This window comes from Macrotis lagotis, chromosome 4 (genome assembly GCF_037893015.1).
Source record: "Macrotis lagotis isolate mMagLag1 chromosome 4, bilby.v1.9.chrom.fasta, whole genome shotgun sequence".
NCBI classification, from domain to species: Eukaryota; Metazoa; Chordata; class Mammalia; order Peramelemorphia; family Peramelidae; genus Macrotis; species Macrotis lagotis.
The window spans coordinates 229,189,635-229,213,977 of NC_133661.1; the positions used below are offsets into that span (position 1 = coordinate 229,189,635).

At 36.4% G+C, this 24,343-nt stretch overlaps 1 protein-coding gene across 16 annotated transcripts in view; it reads left to right on the forward strand.

Annotated features, from left to right (window-relative positions):
* The window catches only part of EML5 (EMAP like 5), a 244,705-nt gene that overhangs the window by 63,167 nt on the left and 157,195 nt on the right, over window positions 1-24,343 (forward strand). For all 16 annotated transcript variants that reach the window (XR_012478175.1, XM_074235552.1, XM_074235553.1 and 13 more), the window contains 2 exons: window positions 4,445-4,612; window positions 5,266-5,372. Coding sequence is in view for 15 of the 16 variants with exons in the window: in XM_074235552.1 (XP_074091653.1) it covers window positions 4,445-4,612; window positions 5,266-5,372 (275 nt within the window). In the remaining variant the exon portion in view is untranslated. The remainder of the gene's footprint in view (window positions 1-4,444; window positions 4,613-5,265; window positions 5,373-24,343) is intronic.

Consider the following 24,343-nt stretch of genomic DNA (forward strand, 5'->3'; position numbering starts at 1 on the left):
ATAATCTCTAATGGGCTAAATCTAAAATGAACATTAATAGCTAAACATAATATCAATTCAAAGGAAATATATAAACCAAAATGTTAACAAGAAATCCAAGGAAGGAAAGATTATTTCAGATGGAATATAACATGGAACACTCCAAAAGCAAATTGGAATTTCATCTGTTTCTTGAATTTCAACAGACAGACTTAAAGCAAATTCGAGAAATATTTAACTAATTTTTTTTTTTTTTGCTGAGAACTGTGCTAAATGTGGGAGGGGATAGTTTAGGTGTTACATTTTTTGGACTTGCTAGTGTTTATTAATAATGAAGACATAGATGGCTACCATCCATAGATAGACTAGAGCTGAAAAACAAAATGCTATATAAGGTCCGTAGTGAAGGTCATTCTCACGGAGAACATGGAAAGGTTCAAGGAGGAGGAGGTAACATTTGAATTGTGTTTTAAAGGATAGATAGAAATTTGTTTGCACAGAGTCGGAAAAGTCTTTTCCTGGTAGGGGGTGTGATGTGATCAAATTGAAGGAGACAAGCAAACTTAGGGCATTGTCGTGTTGTTGAAGTAGACTGGTTTTTCAGAAGCATGCAATACATCATGGAAACAAGGAATTTGAAATGTTTGGAAATGTAGGGTGGCATCAGCTGATACATTCTTGAATTTTAGAGGAGTTCTGAGCTTTACTTGCTAGGTGTTGATAGACAGTGTCTGAAGATGTTTAAGCAGAGGAGTGATGTGATTAGAATATTATATAAGGGGGGCGGCTAGGTGACGCAGTGAATAGAGCACCGGCCTTGGAGTCAGGAGTACCTGGGTTCAGATCCGACCTCAGACACTTAATAATTACCTAGCCATGTGGCCTTGGGCAAGCCACTTAACCCCATTGCCTTGAAAAATCTTAAAAAAAAAAAAAAGAAAAGAAAAAGAATATTATATAAGGAAAACAAAAACGACAGTGTGAAGGATGAGTTGGAGGGAGAGCAGAGGCAGCTATCCCTTTTAGACCCTATTACAATACTGATATTGGTGATAATAAGGGTTTGTATTAGGGTAGTGAAAGTGGAAATAGAGTGGGAGAAGTAGGAATGCTAGAGATATTATGAAAAGCATTTGATCACTGAGTAGGTATAAAAGGTGATAAGAATCAATGAAAAAGAACTCAGTTTTTTGACTGGATGAACAGAATTGCCATTTACAAAAATAGTGAAGTAAGTGAAGAGGAAGATAATGGGCAGGTAAATAGAATGAATCTGTGCCTAGGAGACAGAATAAGGCTATGTTATAGTGAAGAGAATACTGGATTTAGTCAGGAAAGCCTGACTTTGTATCCTTCTTTATGCACTTCCTACCTGCCAGGCTATAATTCAGTTAACGCTTCTGAGATTACCTCAAGTCTCTTCATCCAGTAAAATTGAGATAATACTGAGAATACCTTCAGTTGTGGTGTTATAGTATATATGGGCTCAAATGAGAGAATAAGCATAAAATTGCATTGCAAGCCTTAAAACAATACAAAAATGAAGTTTATTTTTGTTAGCAAATACTTAGAAGCAAAAGACTTTGCATATCCTTTTTGTTCCACTTTAATAATAATTTATTTTAGGGAGTTGGTGTATATTTGCTTTGAGTCATAATTTCAGCCATACTCTTTCTCACTGATAAATATTATGGTGAGGTATCACAAAGAGTATAAGTAGATTGATAAAGAGCTAAAACTACTGCATGTTTACTAATTAGCTTAATTATTTTAAAACCCAAAGTTAATTTAATCTATTTGTAGAATTGTTGTACAATGTGGTTTTAATTAGTCATGATAATCTAAAATTCCAGGTATAAGAAAACTTAGAATTTGAGGATTTTTTTTCTTTCAATACATTACCTTCTCTTGACTAGAAAAAAAGCTGTAAAAATGAATAGGCATTTTATCTTATTGTGAAAGTCAGCAATGTTAGATAAACAAAGAAAATATAATCTATGCTAAGGAGCATATGATTAATTTAAATTCACATTAGGAATAATATTTAGATTTTTCCTTTTAAAATAATTGCATAAGGGAGTATATAATTCAGTCAATTTTAAATGAACTGGAAAAAACAATCAAACCTTTATCTAATTTTTTTCTATGTTAAATTTTTACAAGAACATTCCTAATAGAAATAATATTAGGGACTTGGTTGTCTAAAAAAGCCAGATAAATTTCCATTAATTTATATATTGAGTATAATTCAGCTAAATATCCCATACATCTCATTTTTATAATTGATCAGAATGTGGATACTAAGGCACAGTCATGAATGAACAAAGAAAAAATAAATTATGTTTGCTATACTAAGAAAAATAGGAATAATATATACAAGAAAAAAAATTAGTGACAGTTTAAAGAAAAAATTTCTATTTAATTTTTGGCCCCCAAATTTTATTTATTTTTTTAATTTAAGGCAATGGAGTTAGATGACTTGCCTAAGGTCACAAAGCTAGGTAATTATTAAGTTTTGATTTCATATTTGAACTCGGGTCCTGCTGACTCCAAGTCTAGTGCTCTCCACTGGGCTACTTAGCTGCCCCTTAGCCCCCAAATTAAAAAAAAAAGGAATTTAAATAAGAATTACCCCTCTCTTCCCCCCCATCCCTATTTTTGGTTAATCAATCTGTATCTTTAAATTTTAAGAAGAGATTGATATTAACCCCATAATATGAAATTCATTTAAAAAAATAGAAAAATAATAGTACTTATGTAGTTCTTTATAGTTTTCTAAGGACATAATTTTATTTATATATATATATATATATATATAATATATATATATATTACTTCATTTAATATTATAGTAATACCTCCGATAATTTAGATAAAGAGTTAATTTTACTTTTATGGATTAAAAAAATTGTTCATGAATTTTTTTCATTTGTATTGTCTCTCCAGTTAGATCATCAGTCTATAATTTGTTTGATGTAGCAAGAAGAGCACCCTACCTGGAGTTGGAAGATTGATTTGATTTTAACTTCATTACATACTGTCTTTGTGAAATGGGATAAGTCATTTAACCTTAGTTTCCTGAGAGTGCGGTTCTCAATTTTTTTTTAATATCATAACATCTTAAAATTATTAAGGACCTGCAAAGAGCTTTTGTTTATGTGAATTTTATCCAGCAATATTTAGCATATTAGAAATGAAAGGGGCAGCTAGGTGGCACAGTGGATAGAGCACTGACCCTGGAGTCAGGAGTACCTGAGTTCAAATCCGGCCTCAGACACTTAATAATTACCTAGCTGTGTGGCCTTGGGCAAGCCACTTAAACCTACCTAGAAAAAAACTAAAAAAAGAAAAAAAAATGAAAACATCTTAATATTATTATTATTATGAAAGGGGATGGCTAGGTGGCATAATTGATAAAGCACCAGCCTTGGAGTCAGGAGTACCTGGGTTCAAATCTGGCCTCAGACACTTAATAATTACCTAGCTGTGTGGCCTTGGGCAAGCCACTTAACCCCATTTGCCTTGCAAAAACCTAAAAAAATATATATATTATTATGAAAGTATGTTTGCCCTCATGGACCTCCTAAAAATCTTGGGAACTGCCAGGAGTCCCTGGACTCTAAGAGCTGTTGTGTAAGAACTGAGCCCTCATTGATTCTTGAGTGAATGAATAAAAAACTTTAAATGTTTACCATGTGCTAAGCCACTGAGGATGCAAATACAAAAGCAAGACAGTCCTTGCCCTCAAGGAATGTACATTCTAATAGGTAAATGTAATACAAAAGAGTTGTAGGGGGTGGAATGTGTGTTGAAGGGCACTTAGGCCTGTTTGAACATGGCAGAAAGGTGGGATGGTGGGTTAAGCAGATCTTAGAGGTAAAAACTCCTTGGGGAGGGGGGGTAAAAGAGGGCCAAAGTGCAGGTGGCATGTCTTAGAGATGATTGGAAAGTGGTATGACCTGGTTTTATGGGAGATAAGATAAAAACTCATTCAGCATTGCTCAGGATACAAGAGACAAGAATCAGTGCTGATGTGAGTAAAGAAAGGCCACAGTATGGTAGCATAGCTTGGAGATGGAGTATTATGCATTCAAAATCTAGATTACTGATTCATCAACAAATTTTTATTTGTACTGGAATTAAAATTACTTTTTACAGCTCCTTAAAAGTAACAATTCAAGTCAGGCTTCCCATCTGTACTATAAATCAACAAGAGATTTAAAACATTTTCAGGTATTATCTAACATCTTGCTTTAGTCAGTTAAGTCACTAGTTGAAGATAAGCAATAATAGAGAAATGAAAGAGGGTCAGTGTTAATGAACTTAACATTCAAGTTAATGTTAATGCACAACATTCATGTAATTATATATGAAAATATTGTTTGCTATATTTTACAAAATATTGTTTAATGTTCATATAACTATATATGAAAATATTATGTTTAAAAACCTATTTTTATTTTAGGAGCAAAATTTAAAAAATATATTGGTCATTCAGCTCATATAACCAATGTTAGATGGTCACATGATTATCAGTGGGTTATTTCTATTGGTGGAGCAGATCATTCAGTCTTTCAGTGGAAATTTATTCCTGAGAGAAAATTAAAGGATTCCCTTCATATAGCACCACAAGGTCAGTAATTTTTTTTAAAAAAATTTTTATATATGTACCCAAGTATGCCCACATGTTTAATTTCAAAATGACATAATTTAAAAATGATGTAATTTTAATATTTGAAATAATTTAATACCATAATATGAGCAATGTTAATTATTATTTGAATACAAGCTTGGGGTTAGAAAAATTACAAAACATTGAAAAGCAAGTTTATTTTAGTGACATTTTATCTACTGAATCATGAGGAAGTAATGTTTGTATTAATGTTCAAAATATAATTGATTCTGAGGGTATCTAAATATCTTGTTATTTTTTGATAAAGGAATATTTTAAAAAAGCAATTTGTCTATATTCCTTGTGTTTTTTTTAAACTATTTTCCCACTTTTATTAATTACAGGTATTTTGGTATTTAAATTTGTCATGTAATGACAATGGGGAACTAGTGAAAGGATTTAAGAACTATTGTCTTTCCAGTGAATGGAGAAGAAAATTATTTTAGAGTTTATACTGGCATCTTATATATGTGTAATTTGAAAACATAATTTTATTTGTTTTATGCCCTGTATCTTTATGTTACTTGATACTAGTTAGCTGTTATTCATTATTTTATATTGCTTAATTAAAACTGTCCTTTTAAAAACATAAAAATATCTTTTAAAAATTACAGAAAGTCTTGCTGACTCTAATAGTGATGAGTCAGATTCAGACCAATCTGATGTTCCAGAACTGGACTCTGAAATTGAGCAAGAAACTCAGATCACATACCATCGACAGGTAATTTTCCCTCTTCACTTATGTACATTTTCACTTGTAAAATTTAATTCCCAGTTCTTTTTATTTAGCATGTTTCATATTGTTCTTCATATCTTCTCATCTTTGTTATCCTTTCATTATTAGACATACTCTTGTACTTATTAATAATATAATAAAATAATTTATTTAAATAAAATATGCTATATGTTGTTATTGTGATTTATTGTATTATAAAGAATTTTCATAAACATTCTACTTTGATTCCTCATTATGACAAAGTTGGTTTTAATGGCATAGCCAGTAAAACATAACAAACATAACAAAAATTCTATTTAGCTTCTAATATCTAGAAAAAGGCTTTACTCAATGCTGTCCAATAAATATATTATGCCTACCATATGCTAAGACTAGGGATACAATTAATAAAAAAAAAAAATACCAGACCCCAGTGAGCTTATAGTCTAAAGGGGGACATATAACACAAAGAAATCAGGAAAGCAAGGGTGTGTGTGTGTGTATGTGTGTGTGTGTGTGTGTGTAGTGTAGTGTAGTGTAGTGTAGTGTAGTGTATGGGGGGGGGGACAGGAACAGGATATTGAGGATTTTCTTCTTCTATGGAGTTGGAACCAAAGTGGACAGCAGATGCAAAGTCATCTACTTCCTATAAAGGAAGGTGTTGGGAGGAGTTAGGTACTCCATCCTCCAGCCCTCCATATAAAGGAGAAGAGAGATTGAGAGAGGTGGAGTCAATGAAGACTTCAGTTATCAGTCTAATGGTGTATTTAGAAGTGATGAGGAGTATCTTATTCTGTAGAGCTGAAACCAGACTAGTTTTGAATATGGTCATGGCATCAAGTTACATTGGCTAGCCAGGAACTGGCTTATCTGAATACAGAGATTTATCACTAGTTGTCTGGCTATTAGGTGATGAAATCTTTGGCCCTTGCAACTCATGAAATAAAGTAGACCTGAAACACCTACAGTCCTGTGTAACTGTGTTTCATTTAGACAATTATGATTGATAGACTTGCAGAAAAGGGCAGAAAGTGTGAAAGAGAACAGTATTAAAATCATCTATATCAATTTATCCTTTATTCTTTGTGAGATCTTTGTCCAAAAGCAAATGCATTGACATATTTTTGGAGGAGTTAAATCATACTGATGTAGGCCTTCTTGCTGTAAATGCAGTCAAAAGATATAATGAAGTTTAAGTGAAATGGAAGGATGGTCCTTAGTGTGAGTACATCCTTAGCAGTACCACCACCCTTAGCAGTACCATTGGATCTGGAAGTGAGATATTCATTCTCTCTGCCCCTTTTGTATTGCTACCCAGTAGGCAGCTTGGTGGAAGTGAACGTGAACTTCCTATAGCCACAGAAAGTCATCTTCATTTGTGAACCTAAAGGCCAAAAAAAAAAAATTACCAAGATAGAAAATGAGGAAAATTAGTACTAGTAGTTATTTACTATGCAAGTCTAATATGACTATTAGGTAGCTTAAATAGAGGCACTGAACTTTGAAAGCAGTTCCTTTAAAGCAACACTGGGATCTTTGAAAATGGCTAAGCAGATAATTTGTCTAGGTAGCTTTGAAATTACACCAGTAATAGAAATATCTAGCATTTACATAGAGCTTTAGGGTTTGCAAAGTACTATTATTATCTCAATTTACAGATGAGGAAACCAAGGTAGAAGGTAAGTGATGTGCCCAGGGTCACATAGCTAGGAATTGACTGAGACAAGATTTGAACTCAGATTTTCCTGATTTCAGATTGAGCATTCCTATCCACTGTGACTAGCTGCTTAGTTTTGTGTTGAAATGTGAGGTCAGAGCAAAAAAAAAAAAAAAAAAAAAGTACAAAACTCAAACCAGAATGGAAAAATACCACTAAAGGCTATCCACACTAAAATTAAGAGGTTAATAGTTCTTCAAGAACAGAACAAGACTCTCAAAGACCCATTTCTCTAGAAGATATAAAAGTAAAAATGCAAGCAGTCATAGAAAAGATTCGTCCTCCAAAGTAAATGGCAACTTCATCAACTCTCTAAATGATCAGAATATCTAATCAGGATGCTGTAACTGTGGCTATCAGACTGTGAAGGACATCATTTTTTAAGAAAATAACTTGAATTATTTTCAAAATATTTCTGTATTTATGGAATAACTGATAACTGGTTATCCTTTTCATAGGAAAGAGTACAAACTTTCCCTACCATAGCTTGTGCCAGCCAGATTATGCTGCCAAAAATATAATATCCAAAATGCCTTTTAGTTTTCAAAGAAGTAAATCCACCCTTTGATTCCATTAAGTATGTATGGAATGCTTTGATATAGGGTATAGGGATAATTGTGATGGTCAGACAAATGGAGAAATGGAAAAACTGTGTGTGTGTGTGTGTGTGTGTGTGTGTGTGTGTGTGTGTGTGTGTGTAATGTAGTATTTTAATTAAAAAGTAAGTGGTAGAATGGATCAGTTTTACCTTTAAGAGTTATGCTAAAGGGGTGGCTAGGTGGTGCAGTGGATAAAGCACCGGCCCTGGAGTCAGGAGTACCTGGGTTCAAATCTAGTCTCAGACACTTAATAATTATCTATGTGGCCTTGGGCAGGCCAACTTAACCCCATTGCCTAGAAAAAACCTAAAAAAAATAAAAAATTTTAAAAAATTAAAAAAAAGTTATCCTAAGGAGTTGGTGGAATTATTTTCTTTGTTCATTGAAAGATAGCAATGAATATCAATTCACAGAAGTTTTGGCATCTTGCTTTTTTCTTTTTTTAATTTATTTTTTATTCTCATTTTGTACAAATGTTTTTTTTACATTAATGAAATATTCTTGTTTACAAGTAAACAAAATACCCCTCCCCCATGAATATAGATAGACTTGTTTGGGCGAAAAAAGTAAAAGGGAGAGAAAAATTAAAATTAAAAAAAATAATAGTAATAATTGTAGGTATGGCCAGGTGGCGCAATGGACAAAGCACCAGCCCTGGAGCCACGAGCACCCGAGTCTATATCCAGCCTCATAAACCCAACAACCACCCAGCCATGTGACATGCAAGCCACCCGATCCCCACTGCCCTGCCAAAACCAAAAAGAAGGGAAAAAAAGACCCAAAATAAAACGAAATAGTAATAATAGTAGGGGTGGCTGGGTGGCAGATAGAGCATTGGCCCTTGAGCCAGGAGCACCTGGGTCCGAATCCAGCTCCAGACACCCAAAGATCACCCTGCTATGTGGCCCCAGGCAGGCCACCCAGCCCCACTTGCCCTGCACCCTCCCCCAAATAATAATAACAAAATATGTGCTTCAGTCTTTGTTCCAACACCAACAACTCTGTCATGGGTGGACGCATTCTTTATGGTAGGTCCATCACAAAAGTTACTTCCATATTTTTCCAACGTTGCCACTGCTGATCCCAACTCCCTCCTTTCGTATTTCTCCACTACCATGTACTCTATTTTCTCTCTCCTTTCACTCTGACTCCGCTGCAGGGTCGCTGAGTGGCGCAGCAGACAGATCCCTGGTCCTGGGGCCAAGAAGCCCTGAGCCCCCATACCCAGAATCCCCCTGGCCCTATGGTCCTGGGTAGGCCTTCCAATCCCAGCCCCTTGCAAGAAGTAAAAAAGAAAATGTGTTATATCTGACCAATCTCGCTCCAGGGTCCATCCTCTCCTCCTTTATTCACATCCCCACCCCTTCCCCCTGCTCCCTCCTCCTTCTTACTCCAGATGTCTATACCCCATTGAGTATATTTGCTGTTTCCTGTCCTAGCCATCTCTGATGAGAGCAAAGGTTCCCTCATTCCCCCTTGCCTCCCCCCTTCCATATCATTGCAATAGCTCATTGTAATAAAAAAAAAAATCTTATGTGAAATATCTTGGACTATTCCCTCTCTCCTTTTTCTTTCTCCCATTCCATTTCCCTTTTTTCCTATTGACTCCATTTTTTACACCATATTTTATCTTCCAATTCAGCTTTCTCCTGTGCTTCAACTATAAAAGCTCCCTCTACCTGCTCTATTAACTGAGATGGTTCATATGAATATTATCAGTATCATTTTTCTATACATGCAGTTCATCCTCATTAAGTCCCTCATATTTCCCCCCTCTCCTCCAATCTCCATGCTTCACCTGAGTCCTGTATCTGAAGGTCAAACCTTCTGTTCAGCTCTGGCCATTCCAAAAGGAACCTTTGAAATTCCCCTGGTTCATTGAAAGTCCATCTTTTTCCTGGAAGAGGACATTCAGCCTTGCTGGGCAGTTCATTCTTGGCCACATTCTAAGCTCTCTTGTCTTCCGGTGTATTGTATTCCAAGCCCTACGAGCTTCCAATGTAGCTGCTGCTAAGTCCTGTGTGATCCTGACTGCAGCTCCATGATATTTGACCTGTGTCCTTCTGGCTGCTTGTAATATTTTATCTTTGACTTGGGAGTTCTGGAACTTGGCTATAATATTCCTGGGGGTTAGTTTTTTGGGATCTCTTTCTTGGGGGGATCGGTAGATTCTCTCCATTTCTATTTTGCCCTCTTAGAATATCCAGGCAATTTTCCTGTAGTAATTCTTTGAAAATGATGTCAAGGCTCTTTTCCTGATCATGACTTTCAGGTATTCGAATAATTTTTAAATTATCTTTCCTAAGTCTGTTTTCCATATCAGTTGTTTTTTCAATGAGATATTTCACATTTTCTTCTAATTTTTCATTGTTTTGGTTTTGAAGTATTGATTCCTGACCTGGTAAATTTATCAATCTCCCTGAATTCTATTCTTTGTCTGAAGGATTTGTTTTCCTCAGAGAGTTTTCTTATCTCTTTTTCCATCTGGCCAATTCTGCTTTTTTAAAGCATTCTTCTCCTCAATAACTTTTTGAACTGTTTTATCCATTTGGCCTAAGCTGCTTTTTAGCATGCTATTTTCTTCAGCATTTTTTTGGATTTCCTTGACTAAGCTGCTGACTTCATTTTCATGTTTTTCCTGCATCTTTCTCCATTCTTTTCCCAGTTTTTCTTCCAACTTCCTCATTTGATTTTCAAAGTCTTTTTTGAACTCTATCATAGCCTGAGCCCAATTTCTGTTTTTCTTGGAGTCTTTAGATGCAGGAGCTTGTGCTTCCTCATCTTCAGACTGAGTATTTTGATCCTTCTTGAGCTCATTTGCAAAATATTTCTCAATGGTCTTCCTCTTGTTTCTTTGCTTGCTCATTTTCCCAGCCTAAGCCTGTTTTTTGGGGTGCTTCCTGAGCTTTTTGGACACTCCCTCAAGGGTCTCTGAGGTTCTGTCCTCCCTCCTGGTCTGTGAATGACCATAAGCGCCCCCCTCTGCCACGAGGCTGAGGGGGGGGGGGGGCCTGCTGTTCTATGTGGGGGGAGGCTTAGACTGGGATCAGGATCTGAATGTGGTCAGAGCTCCAGAGTCCTGTTCCAGGGGCAGAGGACAGAGCTCTGCAGTCTCTCTTCACTCCCCTCTCTCAGCTCAATGGGCTCATGCCCTGGGGGCTCCTGCTTACCGGCTCTGCCTGCTTCTGTTTCTGGATCTGGGCTGCAGAAAGACCACTTTGCTCGCTGTGTGCCCTGAGGTCTGGGCTCCACATGCTCGCTCTGGCAGAGGTCCCCCGTGTTCCCCCACTTTGTGCCGGTGCTCCCCGGGGTGCAGCTCAGGAGACTCCCCAGCTGCTGTTGAGCTGAGGCTCCCAGCGCCCTGGTGCTGCCTCTGGAAGGCTGAAGTTCTTTCCCTCTGGCGGGCCACCCCTCTGGCAGGGTCCCTGTCTGATCCTGGGGAGCAGAGCCTTTCTGCTCTTTTCCAGGTTACCTTGAGTAGGAGAACTGCCTCACTGGGTCCCTCTGTGGGTTCTGTCTCTCGAAAGTTTAGTTAGAGTCCTTAGTTTATGAGTTTTTATCAGAGATCTCCTAAGACTCGATCCCTTCATGTCGCCCTCGTGGCTCTGCCCCCCCATCTTGCTTTTTTCATGAAGAACTGCAGCATAAAAACTCTCCTGAAGAAATGTAATCATGTAGGCCAACATATAGGAAGCAACATGTTACAGGGGAGTGAACTCTGATTTTGGAATCAGCACATGGGTTAGTAGGCTACGTCTGATGCTTCTTCCCTTGGTGTCCTCAGGCGAGTCACTTTAGCTTCCTTGGCCTCCTTTAATTATCTGTAAAATGATAAGAGTTGGACTACATGACCCCCCCCACTCTCTTTTTTCCCCCAGATCTATGAACTTTCTGGTGCAGTGGATAGAGTTGAATTTGGAATCAGAAAGACTAGAGTTTGTATTTAATCTCAGACATTTAGTAACTGTGTGACCCTGATCACTTAAATCTTTTACTTAAACTCTAACTTGTTTCCTCATCTGCATAATGAGTGTAATAGCATAAAATCTCAGAGTTGTTGTAAGCATCGAATGCAATATGTAAGCACTTTGCAAACTTTAGAGAGCTAAATAAATGCTGGCTATCATAGTCATCATCATTATGACATGTTACAGAGAATGAGAAAGTAAAGAAATTATATAGATAAGACCATCTGAATTAAATCTGCATATATTCTGATTTTCAGTGACTTTAATGCAGAGGTAAACAAAATAGAGGAAAATGAAAAATCTGGGAAAAATAAGAGATTAAAGATTTATATACTGCACAGAAATCTCGAGGCCATCATATCATGAATTATGATTGGGAACTAAGTTGTCAGGCACTGGATATTGTGCACACTGAAAATTTCCACAATCAATGAAATTAGCTAAATCTCAATAGTTAGTAAACTATTGGTTAGTGATAAGAGATTATGAGAATTGACTACTTCTAAACCCTAGCTGACAGAAATGTCATCATGTTTGACCACTGTTGACTGCTTATTCACTGGGTAATTGCTTTGTACCTAATTATTCAGGTTCATTTAGGGAATGAATGCAATACTCTCCTAATCATAATCATTTTAGCAAATTTAATCAATTCCAAGTATGCAGTGTTAACAGTTTGCCTAATTACAGTGCCCTTGTGTCACAGTCTAGTCCACTGCTGGTTGCCCCAAGGTCCCCTTCTTACTCAGATTCTTTGAATCCATCCAGTAAAAACAATCAGGTGTAAGATCAGTATAAAGAGTTCTGGGGGGTGGCGTAGTGGTGTAGTGGATAAAGTACTGGCCCTGGAGTCAGGAGTTCCTGGGTTCAGATCTGGTCTCAGACACTTAATAATTAATTACCTAGCTGTGTGGCCTTGGGCAAGTCACTTAACCCCATTTGCCTTGCAAAAAAAAAAGAGTTCTGGGCTCAAAATTGGAGTATGTATTATCTTGAATATCTTTTGCTGATACTTCCTGTGCTTGCCTTTGGAACAGAGGGGCTAAGGAGCTACAGTGTTGCATATCTGTGAATGAAGAACTGCTTAACTTGTGTTCTTTTGAGAATTTATTTTCTTTCTTGGTACCTAAAATCTCACAGGAAGCCATTTCTGAATTGCCTGAGAATTATGATACACACCCATAATATTAGATGCTAGGGAAGCTGAGGTCAAGAGTTGCTTGAGATACTGAACTGTAGTAATGTTGAAGTCTGTCAGGTGTGTATACTCCATCTAAAAGCAATATGGTGATGCCCGGGGAACAACTGACCACCAGACTGCACAAGGAAACATGAACTGGTCTAGTTTAGAAAAATAGAATAGATTAAGTATTTTAAGTATTAAGTATTTTAAGATTAAGTATATTTACCCTAGTGAGATAAGACAATCCAATGTTAAAAAAGCAAAGAGGGGCAGCTAGGTGGCACAGTGGATAGAGCACCAGCCCTGGAGTCAGTAGGACCTGAGTTCAAATCCAGCCTCAGACACTTTATAATTACTTAGCTGTGTGGCCTTCGGGAAGTCACTTAACCCCATTTGCCTTGCAAAAAAAGGGGGGGCAGAAAAGAACAAATTAAATACCAGTTTAGAAAAAAACAAAGTTGAGAAAAAATATGACATAAAGTGACAATATAATATTAACTTGATCTACTCATAAGCAATTAATATTTTTCCAATTGTTTAGATCTGATTTTATTGGTGTGCAAAGTGTTTTTTAATTATATTCATATTTATATGGGTTTGTCTTGAAAGGTAAACTCCCAAATATTTTATGTTCTCTACAGTTATTTTGAGTGGAATTTCTCTTTCTGTATCTTGCTGTTGGACTTTGTTGGTATTATAAAGAAATGCTAATGATTTATATGGATTTATTTTATATCTTGCAATTTTACTGAAAGTTGTTAATTATTTTAAGTTGATTTTTTTAGTTGATTCTCTAGGATTCTCTAAGTATATCATTATGTCAAATGCAAAGAATAACAGTTTTGTTTCTTCATTGCCTATTCTAATTCCTTTAATTTATTTTTCTTCAAAGATATTATTTGAGTTTTACAATTTTCCCCCCAATCTTACTTCCCTTTCCCCCACCCCCTCACCCCATGGAAAACAATCTGTCAGTCTTTACTTTGTTTCCATGTTGTACCTTGATCCAAATTAGGTGTGATGAGAGAGAAATCATATCCTTAGAGAAGAGACAAGAATTCTAAGAGGTACAAGATCAGACAATAAGATATCTGTTTGTTTCTAAATTAAAGGGAATAGTCCTTGAACTTTGTTCAAACTCCACAGTTCCTGGATACAGATGGCACTCTGCTTTGCAGACAACCCAAAATTGCTCCCGATTGTTCCACTGATAGAATGAGCAAGTCCTTCAAGGTTGATCATCACTCCCATGTTGCTGTTAGGGTATACGGTGTTTTTCTGGTTCTGCTCATTTCACTCAGTATCAATTCATGCAAATCCCTCCAGGCTTCCCTGAAATCCCATCCCTCCTGGTTTCTAATAGAACAATAGTATTCCATGACATACATATACCACAGTTTGCTAAGCCATTCCCCAATTGAAAGATGTTTACTTGATTTCCAATTCTTTGCCACCACAAACAGGGCTGCTATAAATATTTTTGTACAAGTAATGTTTTTACCCTTTTTCTTCATCTCTTCAGGATATAGGCCCAGTAGTGGTATTGCTGGGTGAAAAGGGTATGTGCATTTTCGTTGCCCTTTGGGCATAGTTCCAAATAGTTCTCCAGAAGGGTTGGATGAGTTCACGGCTCCACCAACAGTGTAATAGTGTCCCAGATTTCCCACAACCCTTCCAACAATGATCATTATTCTTTCTGGTCATATTGGGCAATCTGAGAGGTGTGAGGTGGTACCTCAGAGAAGCTTTAATTTGCATTTCTCTAATAATTAATGATTTAGGACGTTTTTTTCATATAGCTATGAATTGCTTTGATCTCCTCATCTGTAAATTGCCTTTGCATACATCCTTTTCCTTTTTAATACTGATATTTTGGTTTTCTTTTTTAAAATAGATTCCCCAAAGGTTTTTCCATTTTTTTCATAAAAGCAACTTAGCTTTATTTATTTATTCAATAGTTTTCTTATTTTTAATTTTATTAATCTCTCCTTTGATTTTTTAGAGTTTCTAATTTGGAATCAAATTGGGGGTTTTTAATTTGTTATTTTTTTTATCTTTTTTTTAGTTACATGACCAATTCCTTGATCTTCTCTTTCTCTATTTTATTCATTTAAGCATTTAGAAATATAAAATTTATAATATAAATATTTGTAATATAATTTATAGTTTATATATAATTTATAAATATTTATAACATAAATATTTACAATTATAAAAGATAAAATTTCCCCAAAGAAATTCCCCTGTTTTGACTGTATCCCATAAGTTTTGGTATGTTGTCTCATTATCTCATTCTCTTGGTTGAACTTATTGTTTCTATCATTTGTTGTTCAATCCATTCATTCTTTAGAATTAGGTAATATAATTTAGATTAATTTTAGTCTATATTTCCATGTCCCTTTATTACTTGTAATTTTTATTGCATCATAATCTGAGAAATTACATTTAATACTTCTGCCTTTCTACATTTAGTGTTGAGGTTTTTATGCCCTAATACATTTTGTGTAGATGCCACTACTACTGAGAAAATTTAATTTTCTCCATTGGTTTATCATATCTGACTTTTCAAAGATTCATTCTGTTCACCTCCTTAATTTCTTTCTTGTTTATCTTGTTTATTCTGAGAGAGGGAGGATGAGCTCCCCTACTAGTATAATTTTACTGTTTGACATATAGTTAAAACAGTTCAAGTACAGTTAAAAGTTTGTGTTCAAACTACCAAGCAATTGAAAATGTTTAAACAAGAGCTGTTAACATGAATCATAGCCATTTTGTATAGAAGTTTACTCTTAGTATTTTGTCAAAAGATTTTTCAGCATCTATTGATATGATCATATGATTTCTGATAGGTTTATTGTTGATATAATTGAGTATACTAACAGTTTTCCTAATATTGAACCAACCCTACATTCCTGGAATAAATCCTACTTGATCATCCTAGTGATGACTTGTAATCGTTTTGCTAAGATTTTATTTAGTATTTTTGCATCTATATTCATCAGGGAGATAGGTCTATAATTTTCTTTCTCTGTTTTAACTCTTCCTGGTTTAGGTAACAGTACCATATTGGTTTCATAGAAAGAGATAGGCAGAGTTCCATCTTTCCCTATTTTTCCAAAGAGTTTATATAGGATTGGAACTAATTGTTTCTTAAATGTTTGGTAGAATTCACTTGTGAATCCATCAGGCCATGAAGATTTTTTTAGGGAGTCCAGTAATGGCTTGTTGAATTTCTTTTTCTGAGATAGGGTTGTTTAGGTATTTAATCTCTTCTTCATTTAACCTGGGCAACTTATATTTCTGTAAATATTCATCCATTTCACTTAGATTATCAAATTTATTCGCATAGAGTTGGGCAAAATAATTTCGAATTATTACTTTAACTTCCTCCTCATTGGTGGTGAGTTCACCTTTTTCATTTATGATACTAGCAATTTGGTTTTTCTTCCTTTTTTTAATCAAATTGACCAGAGGTTTATCAATTTTATTGTTTTTTTCATAATACCAACTTTTGGTTTTATTTATTAATTCAATAGATTTTTTTGCTTTCAGTTTTATTAATTTCTCCTTTAATTTTTAGAATTTCTAGTTTGGTACTTAATTGGGGATTTTTGATTTGTTCTTTCTCTAATTTTTTTAGTTGCATGTTTAGTTCATTGATTTCCCCTTTCTCCAATTTTTCATATAAGCATTTAGAGCTATAATATATCCCCTGAGAGTTGCTTTGAATGAAACCCATAGGTTTTGGTATGTTGTTTCATTATTATCATTATCTAGGATAAAATGGTTAATTCTTTCTATAATTTGTTTTTTGCTCCACTCATTTTTTAAAATGAGGTTATTCAGTTTCCAATTTGTTCTGGGTCTATATCTCCTTGGCCCAGTATTGCATATGACTTTTATTGCATTGTGATCTGAGAAAGATGTATTCTCTATTTCTGCCTTTCTGCAGTTGATCATTAGGTTTTTATGTCCTAGTACATGGTCAATTTTTGTATAATTTCCATGTACTGCAGAGAAAAAGGTATATTCCTTTCTATCCCCATTCAGTTTACTCCGTAAGTCTACCATATCTAATTTTTCTAACAATCTATTTACCTCCCTAATTTCTTCCTTGTTTGTTTTATGATTCGATTTATCTAGATCTGATAGTGGGAGGTTGAGGTCTCCCACTAGTAGAGTTTTGCTGTCTATGTCTTCCTGTAATTCTTTCAGCTTCTCCTCTAAGAATTTGGGTGCTGTCCCACTGGGTGCATATATATTCAATATTTAAATGACTTTATTGTCTTTGGTACCTTTTAGGAGGATAAAGTTTCCTTCCTTATCTCTTTTAATGCTGTTTTTGCTGCTGCTTTGTCTGAGATAAGGATTGCTACCCCTGCTTTTTTTACTTCAGCTGAAGCAAAATATATTTTGCTCCAACCTTTTACCTTTACTCTATATGTATCTCCCTGCTTCAAATGAGTTTCTTGTAAGCAGCATATTGTAGGATTCTGGTTTTTAATCCACTCTGCTATTTGCTTACATTTTAAGGGAGAGTTCATCCCATTCACATTCAAGGTTATGATTACTAATTCTTTATTGCCCTCTATGCTATCTTCCCTCTGTTTGTACTTTTCCCCCCTTTCCCCCCCTTTTATCCATATTCCCCAGTCTTTTGTTTTTGAAAACCACTCCCTTCAGTGTGTTTGCCCTCCTATATCACACCCTCCCTTTTCTTTCCCCTTTCCCTTTTTCCCTTCCCTTCCTTCTGTTATTCCCCCTTATTTCCCCCACTCCCCTTCCCTTTCTCCACCCCCCCTCCCCTTTTCCCCTTTTAATACTTGAAAGGTTAGATGTTTTATAAGTTAACTGAGTATGTGTAGGTTGACTTTAAGCCAAGTCTGATGAGAAGAAGATTCAGGTGTTTCTCCTCTGCTCCCTTCTTCCCCACTATTACCATAGGTTTTTGTACCTCTTAGTGTAATGAGATTTACCCCATTCAGTCCCCTCCCTCCTCCAGTCTCTTTCCTGTCCCCCTTTTTAGGATGGTAATGGTTTTTTTTAGATCATTCTATCTAAGTCATAGAAAATTCTTAATGTCTGTCCCTTCTAGTTCTGTATATTCTATCGAATAGAGTCAAAATTCCTGAGAGTCTTTCTCCCAAGTGGGGTTAAAGCCAGTTACATCCCATTAGATAGTACTCTCATGGATAGGTCATGAATGTCCATCATTTCTGGCTAGGTATATTCTCTCTGTTAGGGTTATATTTCTCAAGGTTTATGAGAATCTTTTTATTTTTACCCCCATGCTGGGATATAGCCAGTTTCAATTTACTGGATTGCATTTTTTTTCTTTTACTGCCCCCACCCTTTTTTTTACCTTTTCATGTGTCTCTTGAACCTCCTGTTTGATGTCCAAATTTTCTGTTTAGCTCTGGTCTTTTCATCAGAGATTTTTGGAATTCTTCCATTTCGTTAAATGTCCATCTTTTTCCCTGAAAGAGAAGACTCAGCTTTGCAGGAAAGTAGATTCTTGGCTGCATTCCAAGCTCCCTTCCTCTTCAAAATATTTCATTCCAGGCCCTTTGATCCCATAATGTTGATGCAGCCAGGTCCTGCGTGATCCTTACTATGTCTCCTTGATATTTAAATTGTTTCTTTCTGGTTACTTGCAGGATTTTCTCTTATCTGATAGTTCTGGAGTCTGGCCACAACATTCCTTGGTGTTTTCATTTTAGCATTTTTTTCTGGTGGGGATCAATGTATTCTTTAAATAACTACTTTGCCCTCCAATTCCATGGTATCAGGGCATTTTTCCCTCACTAGATCCTGTAATATTAAGTCCAGACTTTTTTTCTCTTCATTGTTTTCAGGAAGTCCTATAATTTTCAGGTTGCCCCTCCTTGATCTATTCTCGAGGTCAGTGGTTTTGTTGATGAGGTATTTTACATTTGCTTCTCTTTTTTCTATTTTTTTATTTTGTTTAACTGCCTCTTGCTGTCTCATGGAGTCATTAGTTTCTGTAGACTCCATTCTTTTTTTGGGGGGAGTTTTCTTCATTAACCTTTTGCAACCCCTTTTCCAATTGGTCAATTCTCCTTTTGAAAGAGCTTTCCATTTGACCAATTGAGGTTTTGAGAGAATTAATTTCTTTTTGCATTTGCCCATTTGAAGATCTGAGAGAATTATTCTCATTTTGTATTTGTCCAATTGTACTTTCTGAGGTTTTGTTTTCTTGTTGCAAAGTATTTGTCTCTCCCAAATTTTTAAGCTCCTTCCTTATTTCTTCAAGGAAGTCTTTCTGTGCTGCAGACCAGATTGTATTCTCCTCAGAGGTTCCAGGTCTCTCTGAGTTGGGGTCTTTCCCTTCCAGGAATTTTTCTATGGATCCACCTTTCTTCATTATGCTAAGAGTTGGGGGCGGGGGGCTGGTTCACCTGGGCTTGGGATCTCTAAAGGCTTTACTGAGTGCAGTTTCTCTGGCTGGCCAGTAGGAGGTGCTGGTTGCCCTCTCTGGAGTGTCTGTGACCTTGGTTGAGAGGCCTTTTCCCTTTGCCTGAAGGGAGGAATTGGAGCTATTGAATTCTTTTGCCTTCAATCAATGGTGGGCTTTACCCTGGCCTGAGGTCATTCCTCAGCTGGGCTGGTTCTTCTGCTCACACACCTGGGCCTGAGGCAGAAGTAGCTTGCATTTGTTTGAGAAGAGGCCTCTGTGCAATGCAGGCATGCCCTCAGTTTCTCAGACTGGAGGAGCCCAGGGATGGCATCAGCAGCTCTCCTGCACCAGAACTCTCCCCCCAGCCTGGTCCCCGAGCTCCAGGGGGACAGCACCAACACCAGTGCCTCTGCTTCCCGGCGGACCCAAGCCCCTTTCGTCCAGCCCCACCGCTGATCCAGCATGTCTGGCCCTCAGACTCCCGGTTCCAATTCAGCTGTTAATCTGGCTGATCTGGGGTTGATCCTCCCTCTGAGCCCAGACTCAACCACCTGAATTTGGCCAAAGCTGCTGTGGGAGAGAAATCCTGAGGTAGTTGTCCTTTTTCCTGGCTTTTCTTTCTAGGTTTTATGGGTCAGGTTTCTTTTAAGAGGTTTGTTTCATGTGATAGATGGGGAAGAGATCAGGAGACTTTAGAACTGTGCCTGTCCTCTCTCCACCATCTTGGCTGGAAGTGGTCAGTTTACTCGTAGTAATAGATTGTTAATAATAGAGGTCAAAAGAGTTTTTTTTTTAAATTGTTTCTTATAGACAACTTTTAATATTATTGCCAAGCAGAGAAACATTGTAGACAAGGGCTACAGTTGTTTTTCACATTATAGGTGATAAAACTATGATAAGTACCACCTAGTAAAATAGAAAGAAATCAGTGGAAACAAAAATAAATATGCAGAAAGCTTTACACCTTCCAATGTCATTTACAGATTTAACTTGGATGACAACAAGCAGACAATAAAAAAAGAACTTTGTACTTTTCAACAACAAAATATTTGTTTCATTTTCAACAGTGGAACCACTATATTTTGGACTTTTAACATCTCTGTCTCTAATTTCTATTTCATAATGAAGAAGAAACATAGTAAAGAAAGTAAAGAGAAGCAGTATATGGAGATAGAATTCTTTGCCCAAGGTGACACAGTTTTGAGTAATTGATTCTTAAGCAATCTGAAAGAAAAAATTAGTATTAAAAAGTCATGAATGGTCAGAGGGGGTTGTTGGGTAGTTGTAGATATGAAAAAACAGCATTAGAAGCATTGAAAAGTATACAGAGTGGGAAGTCTGGAAAAAAGAACACAAATGGGATGGATCCTTTTTTTAACAAACTACAAAATGGAAGATCATAATTTTATATACAATCTTTTTCTTTATTTTTTTATTTGTTAACATTTTATTTCTTTTCCAATTATATACACTAGTAATATGTACCTATCATTTTTGTAAGGTTTTGAATTTTACAATTCCCCCACACACACAGAAGGCAGTCTGATAGTCTTTAAATTGTTTCCATGCTATACATTGATGTAAATTGAATGTATTATAAGAGTAAACATAAACCCTCCCCCAAGAAGATGAGAAACCTCAAGAATAGAGAGAGAGAGAGAGAAAAATGTACTTCAGTCTGTGTTCAGATTCCAATGGCTCTGTCTCTGGGGTGAGTTGCTTTCTTTATCTTAAGTCCACCAGAGAAGTTGCTTCAATATTTTTCTAACAGTTGCTATTACTAGCTGTACCTCCACTCCATTTCTCCCCACTCTCATTTATTCCCTTTTTCCTTTCATCCTGGCTCTGTCCAAAAGAGTGTTGAATCTGAGTACCCTCTCCCTTAATCTTCCTCTCTTCTATTACCTATTCCCCCCTTCCCTCCCCTCATTCCCCCTTATCCCATCCCTTTCTTGTTATTTTTCTCTAGGCTAAGATAGATTTCCCCACCCTATTAAATGTGTATGTTATTTCCTCTCTGAACCATTTCTGATTAGAATGAAGGCTCATTCATTCCCCCCACCTTCCCCGCTTTCCACTCCATTGAAAAAGCTTTTTCTTGACTCTTATGTGAAATTTCTTACCTTCTTCTTCTTCATCTCCTTTCCCTTCCTCCCAGTACTTTACTTTATCACCCATTGACTCCAACTTTTTACTATATTATACCATTATATTCCGCTCCTTCTTATGTCCTGTCTGTGTATGCTTCTTCTAATAACTCTTAAAAATGAGAAAGTTCATATGAGTTATAAATATCTTCTTCCCATGCAGGAATACAAACAGTTCAATATCATTAAGTTCCTCATCATTAGTCATTCTCTTCCACTCCCTCTTTGGCTCACCAGAATCCTATACTTGGAGATCAAACTTTCTGTTCAGCTTTGGTTGTTTCAATAGGAAAGTTTGAAAGTCCATCTTTTTCCCCTGAAAGAGGATGTTCACTTTTGCTGGGTAGTTGATTTTCACTTGTAAACCAAGATCTTTTGCCTTCCAGAATATAATATTCCAATCCCTATGAGCCCTTAATGTAGATACTGCCAGATTCTGTGTAATCCTGACTATGGAGCCTCGGTAGTTTAATTGTTAGTTTCTGGCAGCTTTTAGAATTTTCTCTTTAATTTGGGAGTTTTGGAATTTGGCTATAATATTCCTGGAAGTTTTTCTTTTTGGGATCTCTTTCAGGAGGTAAAACGGTAAATTCTCTCGATTTCTGTTTTACCCTCTGCTTCTAGGAACTCAAGGCAATTTTGCTGTATTATTTCCTGAAAAATGAAGTCTAGGATCTTCTCCTGATTGAGGCTTTCAGATAGCCCAGTAATTTTTAACCTATTTCTTCTGGATCTGTTTTCGAGGTCTATTGTTTTTCCAATGAGATAGTTCACATTTTCTTCTAATTTTTGGCTTTTTTGGAAGTCTTTTATTTCTTCCTGATTTCTTGCAAAGTCATCAGCTTCCTTTAGTTCCATTCTGCTTTTGAAGGAGTTATTTTCTTCAGAGAGCTTTTTTTTATCTCCTTTTCCAGCTGTCTATTCTGCTTTTTAAGGCATTGCCTTTTGTGTTGCTTTTTCCATTAGGCCTAAACTGGTTTTTAACATATTATTTTCTTCAGTATTTTTTATATATCTTTCACCAAACTGTTGATTTGGTTTTCATGATTTTTCTGCATTGCTCTCATTTCTTCTTCTCCCAGTTTTTCCTCCATTTCCCTTAATTGCTTTTCAAAGTCTTTTTTGAACTCATCTATAGTCTAAGCCCATTTTCTATTTCTCTTGGAGGTTTTGGATACAGAAGCTTCGATTTTGTCATCATCTGAGTATGTGTTTTGATCTTCCATGGGACTAAAGTAATTCTCTATGATCAGTTTCTTTTTCTGTTGTTTACACATTTCCTCACTCCAAGACAGCACTTCTAAGACTTTGGGTTGTTTCTTTTGGCGGGGGGGACACTCCACTGGGACTTTTATTCCTCCAAGATCTATGCTCTCTTGCCTGTGCTTTGATACATAGATGCCCCCCCCATACTTCCCTCTGCCCCAGAACTATAAGGAGGATCCTGCTATCTTAGTATAGAAGCCCAAACTGCAACCTGGATCTGAGTGTAAGCTAGCAGCAGAGTCCTGCCTCGAGGGAGAGCAGAGAATTCTCTGCAGTCTTCCCTGACCCCTTACTGGTGGTGCAGGCTGCTTTCTCCAGATTCTTGCTGCAGATTCTGCAGCCGGTGCTCCTCCACACTCTTTCTGGTATAGCAGAGTTCTCTCCCCATCCCTTCAAGCTGTTTCAGGTAATCTCTGGCCTGGGCTGAGCTGTGCTGTGCTGTCCTTTTCTTTGGCCATGGCTTTTTTCCAATCCCCAGTCCTGGTGAAACAGACCTTTCCCACAGAGCTTCTAAATTATCTTGGATTGGGAAAATGTATCACACAGTCTTTTTGTGGGTTCTGCCCCCTCTAAATTTTGACTAGAGTCATCATTTGTTGGTTTTTGGAGTTTGGGAAGGAAGGAGTTCCTGGGAAATGCTGCCTTCACTCCACCATCTTGGCTCCGCCCCCAATCTTCTTTCATTCTTTGTATATTGAAATGGTAAGGTTTAGCTTTTTTGTGTTTAATTCATAATTTAAAAAAATATTCATGGCTTCTATTGCTACTGAAAATCTGATCAAGAAGTTATTAGTGGGGGTAGCTAGTTGGTACAATAGAGCACTGGCCCTGCAGTCTGGAGGACCTGAGTTCAGATCTTGCCTCCGGCACTTAATAATTACCTAGCTGTGTGACCTTGGGCAAGTCACTTAACCCCATTGCCTTAAATAAATAAAAAAATTTTAAAAAAGAAATCTGTGAAGACAGATATGTAATTGCTCATTTCTACAAACTATTCAAAACTGCGTTACATATGCATCGTCTTAAAGTCAATAAACTGTACTAAAATACAAAAAAATATATAGTTTTACAAATAATATCCTGCAGTAAAAGAGATTTTTCCTGGTCTCTTATTTGGTTTAAAAATGCAAATAAAACAAGATTCTTCTCTTTATTAGGTAAATTTGTAGATAGAACATTAGTTTCTATGTCCCTGATACATACTAAGCTTTTGAGGATAGAAGATAAGCAAGGAAGACCATACCTTCAAGCAAATGCTTGTAATTGCCATTGGGTATATCAAGAGCAGAGCCAAAATGATCATATGCAAGAGAGCCTCACAGAGGCTTCTAGGTGATAGACCTGGAATCAGAAAAAAAATTGTATTCAAATTTAGCCTCAGATATTTAGTAATCTTGTGACTTCAGAAAATTACATAATTGGTCTGCCTCTGTTTCCCCATTTGTAAATTGAGGTGATAATAACACCTGTCTTTGAACATTTTTGTGAGTTTCAAATGAGGTTTTTGTGAAAGTGCTTTCCAAAACTTACAAAAGGTAGTAATCATCATCATCATCATCATTATTGTTATTATTATGACAAATGACATTGTACTGATTATATCATATTCAAGGACTGTACAAAGTCACCTATATGAGGCTTAGCCATTTAAGAGCTTAGACTAGTAATCTTCATTTGAA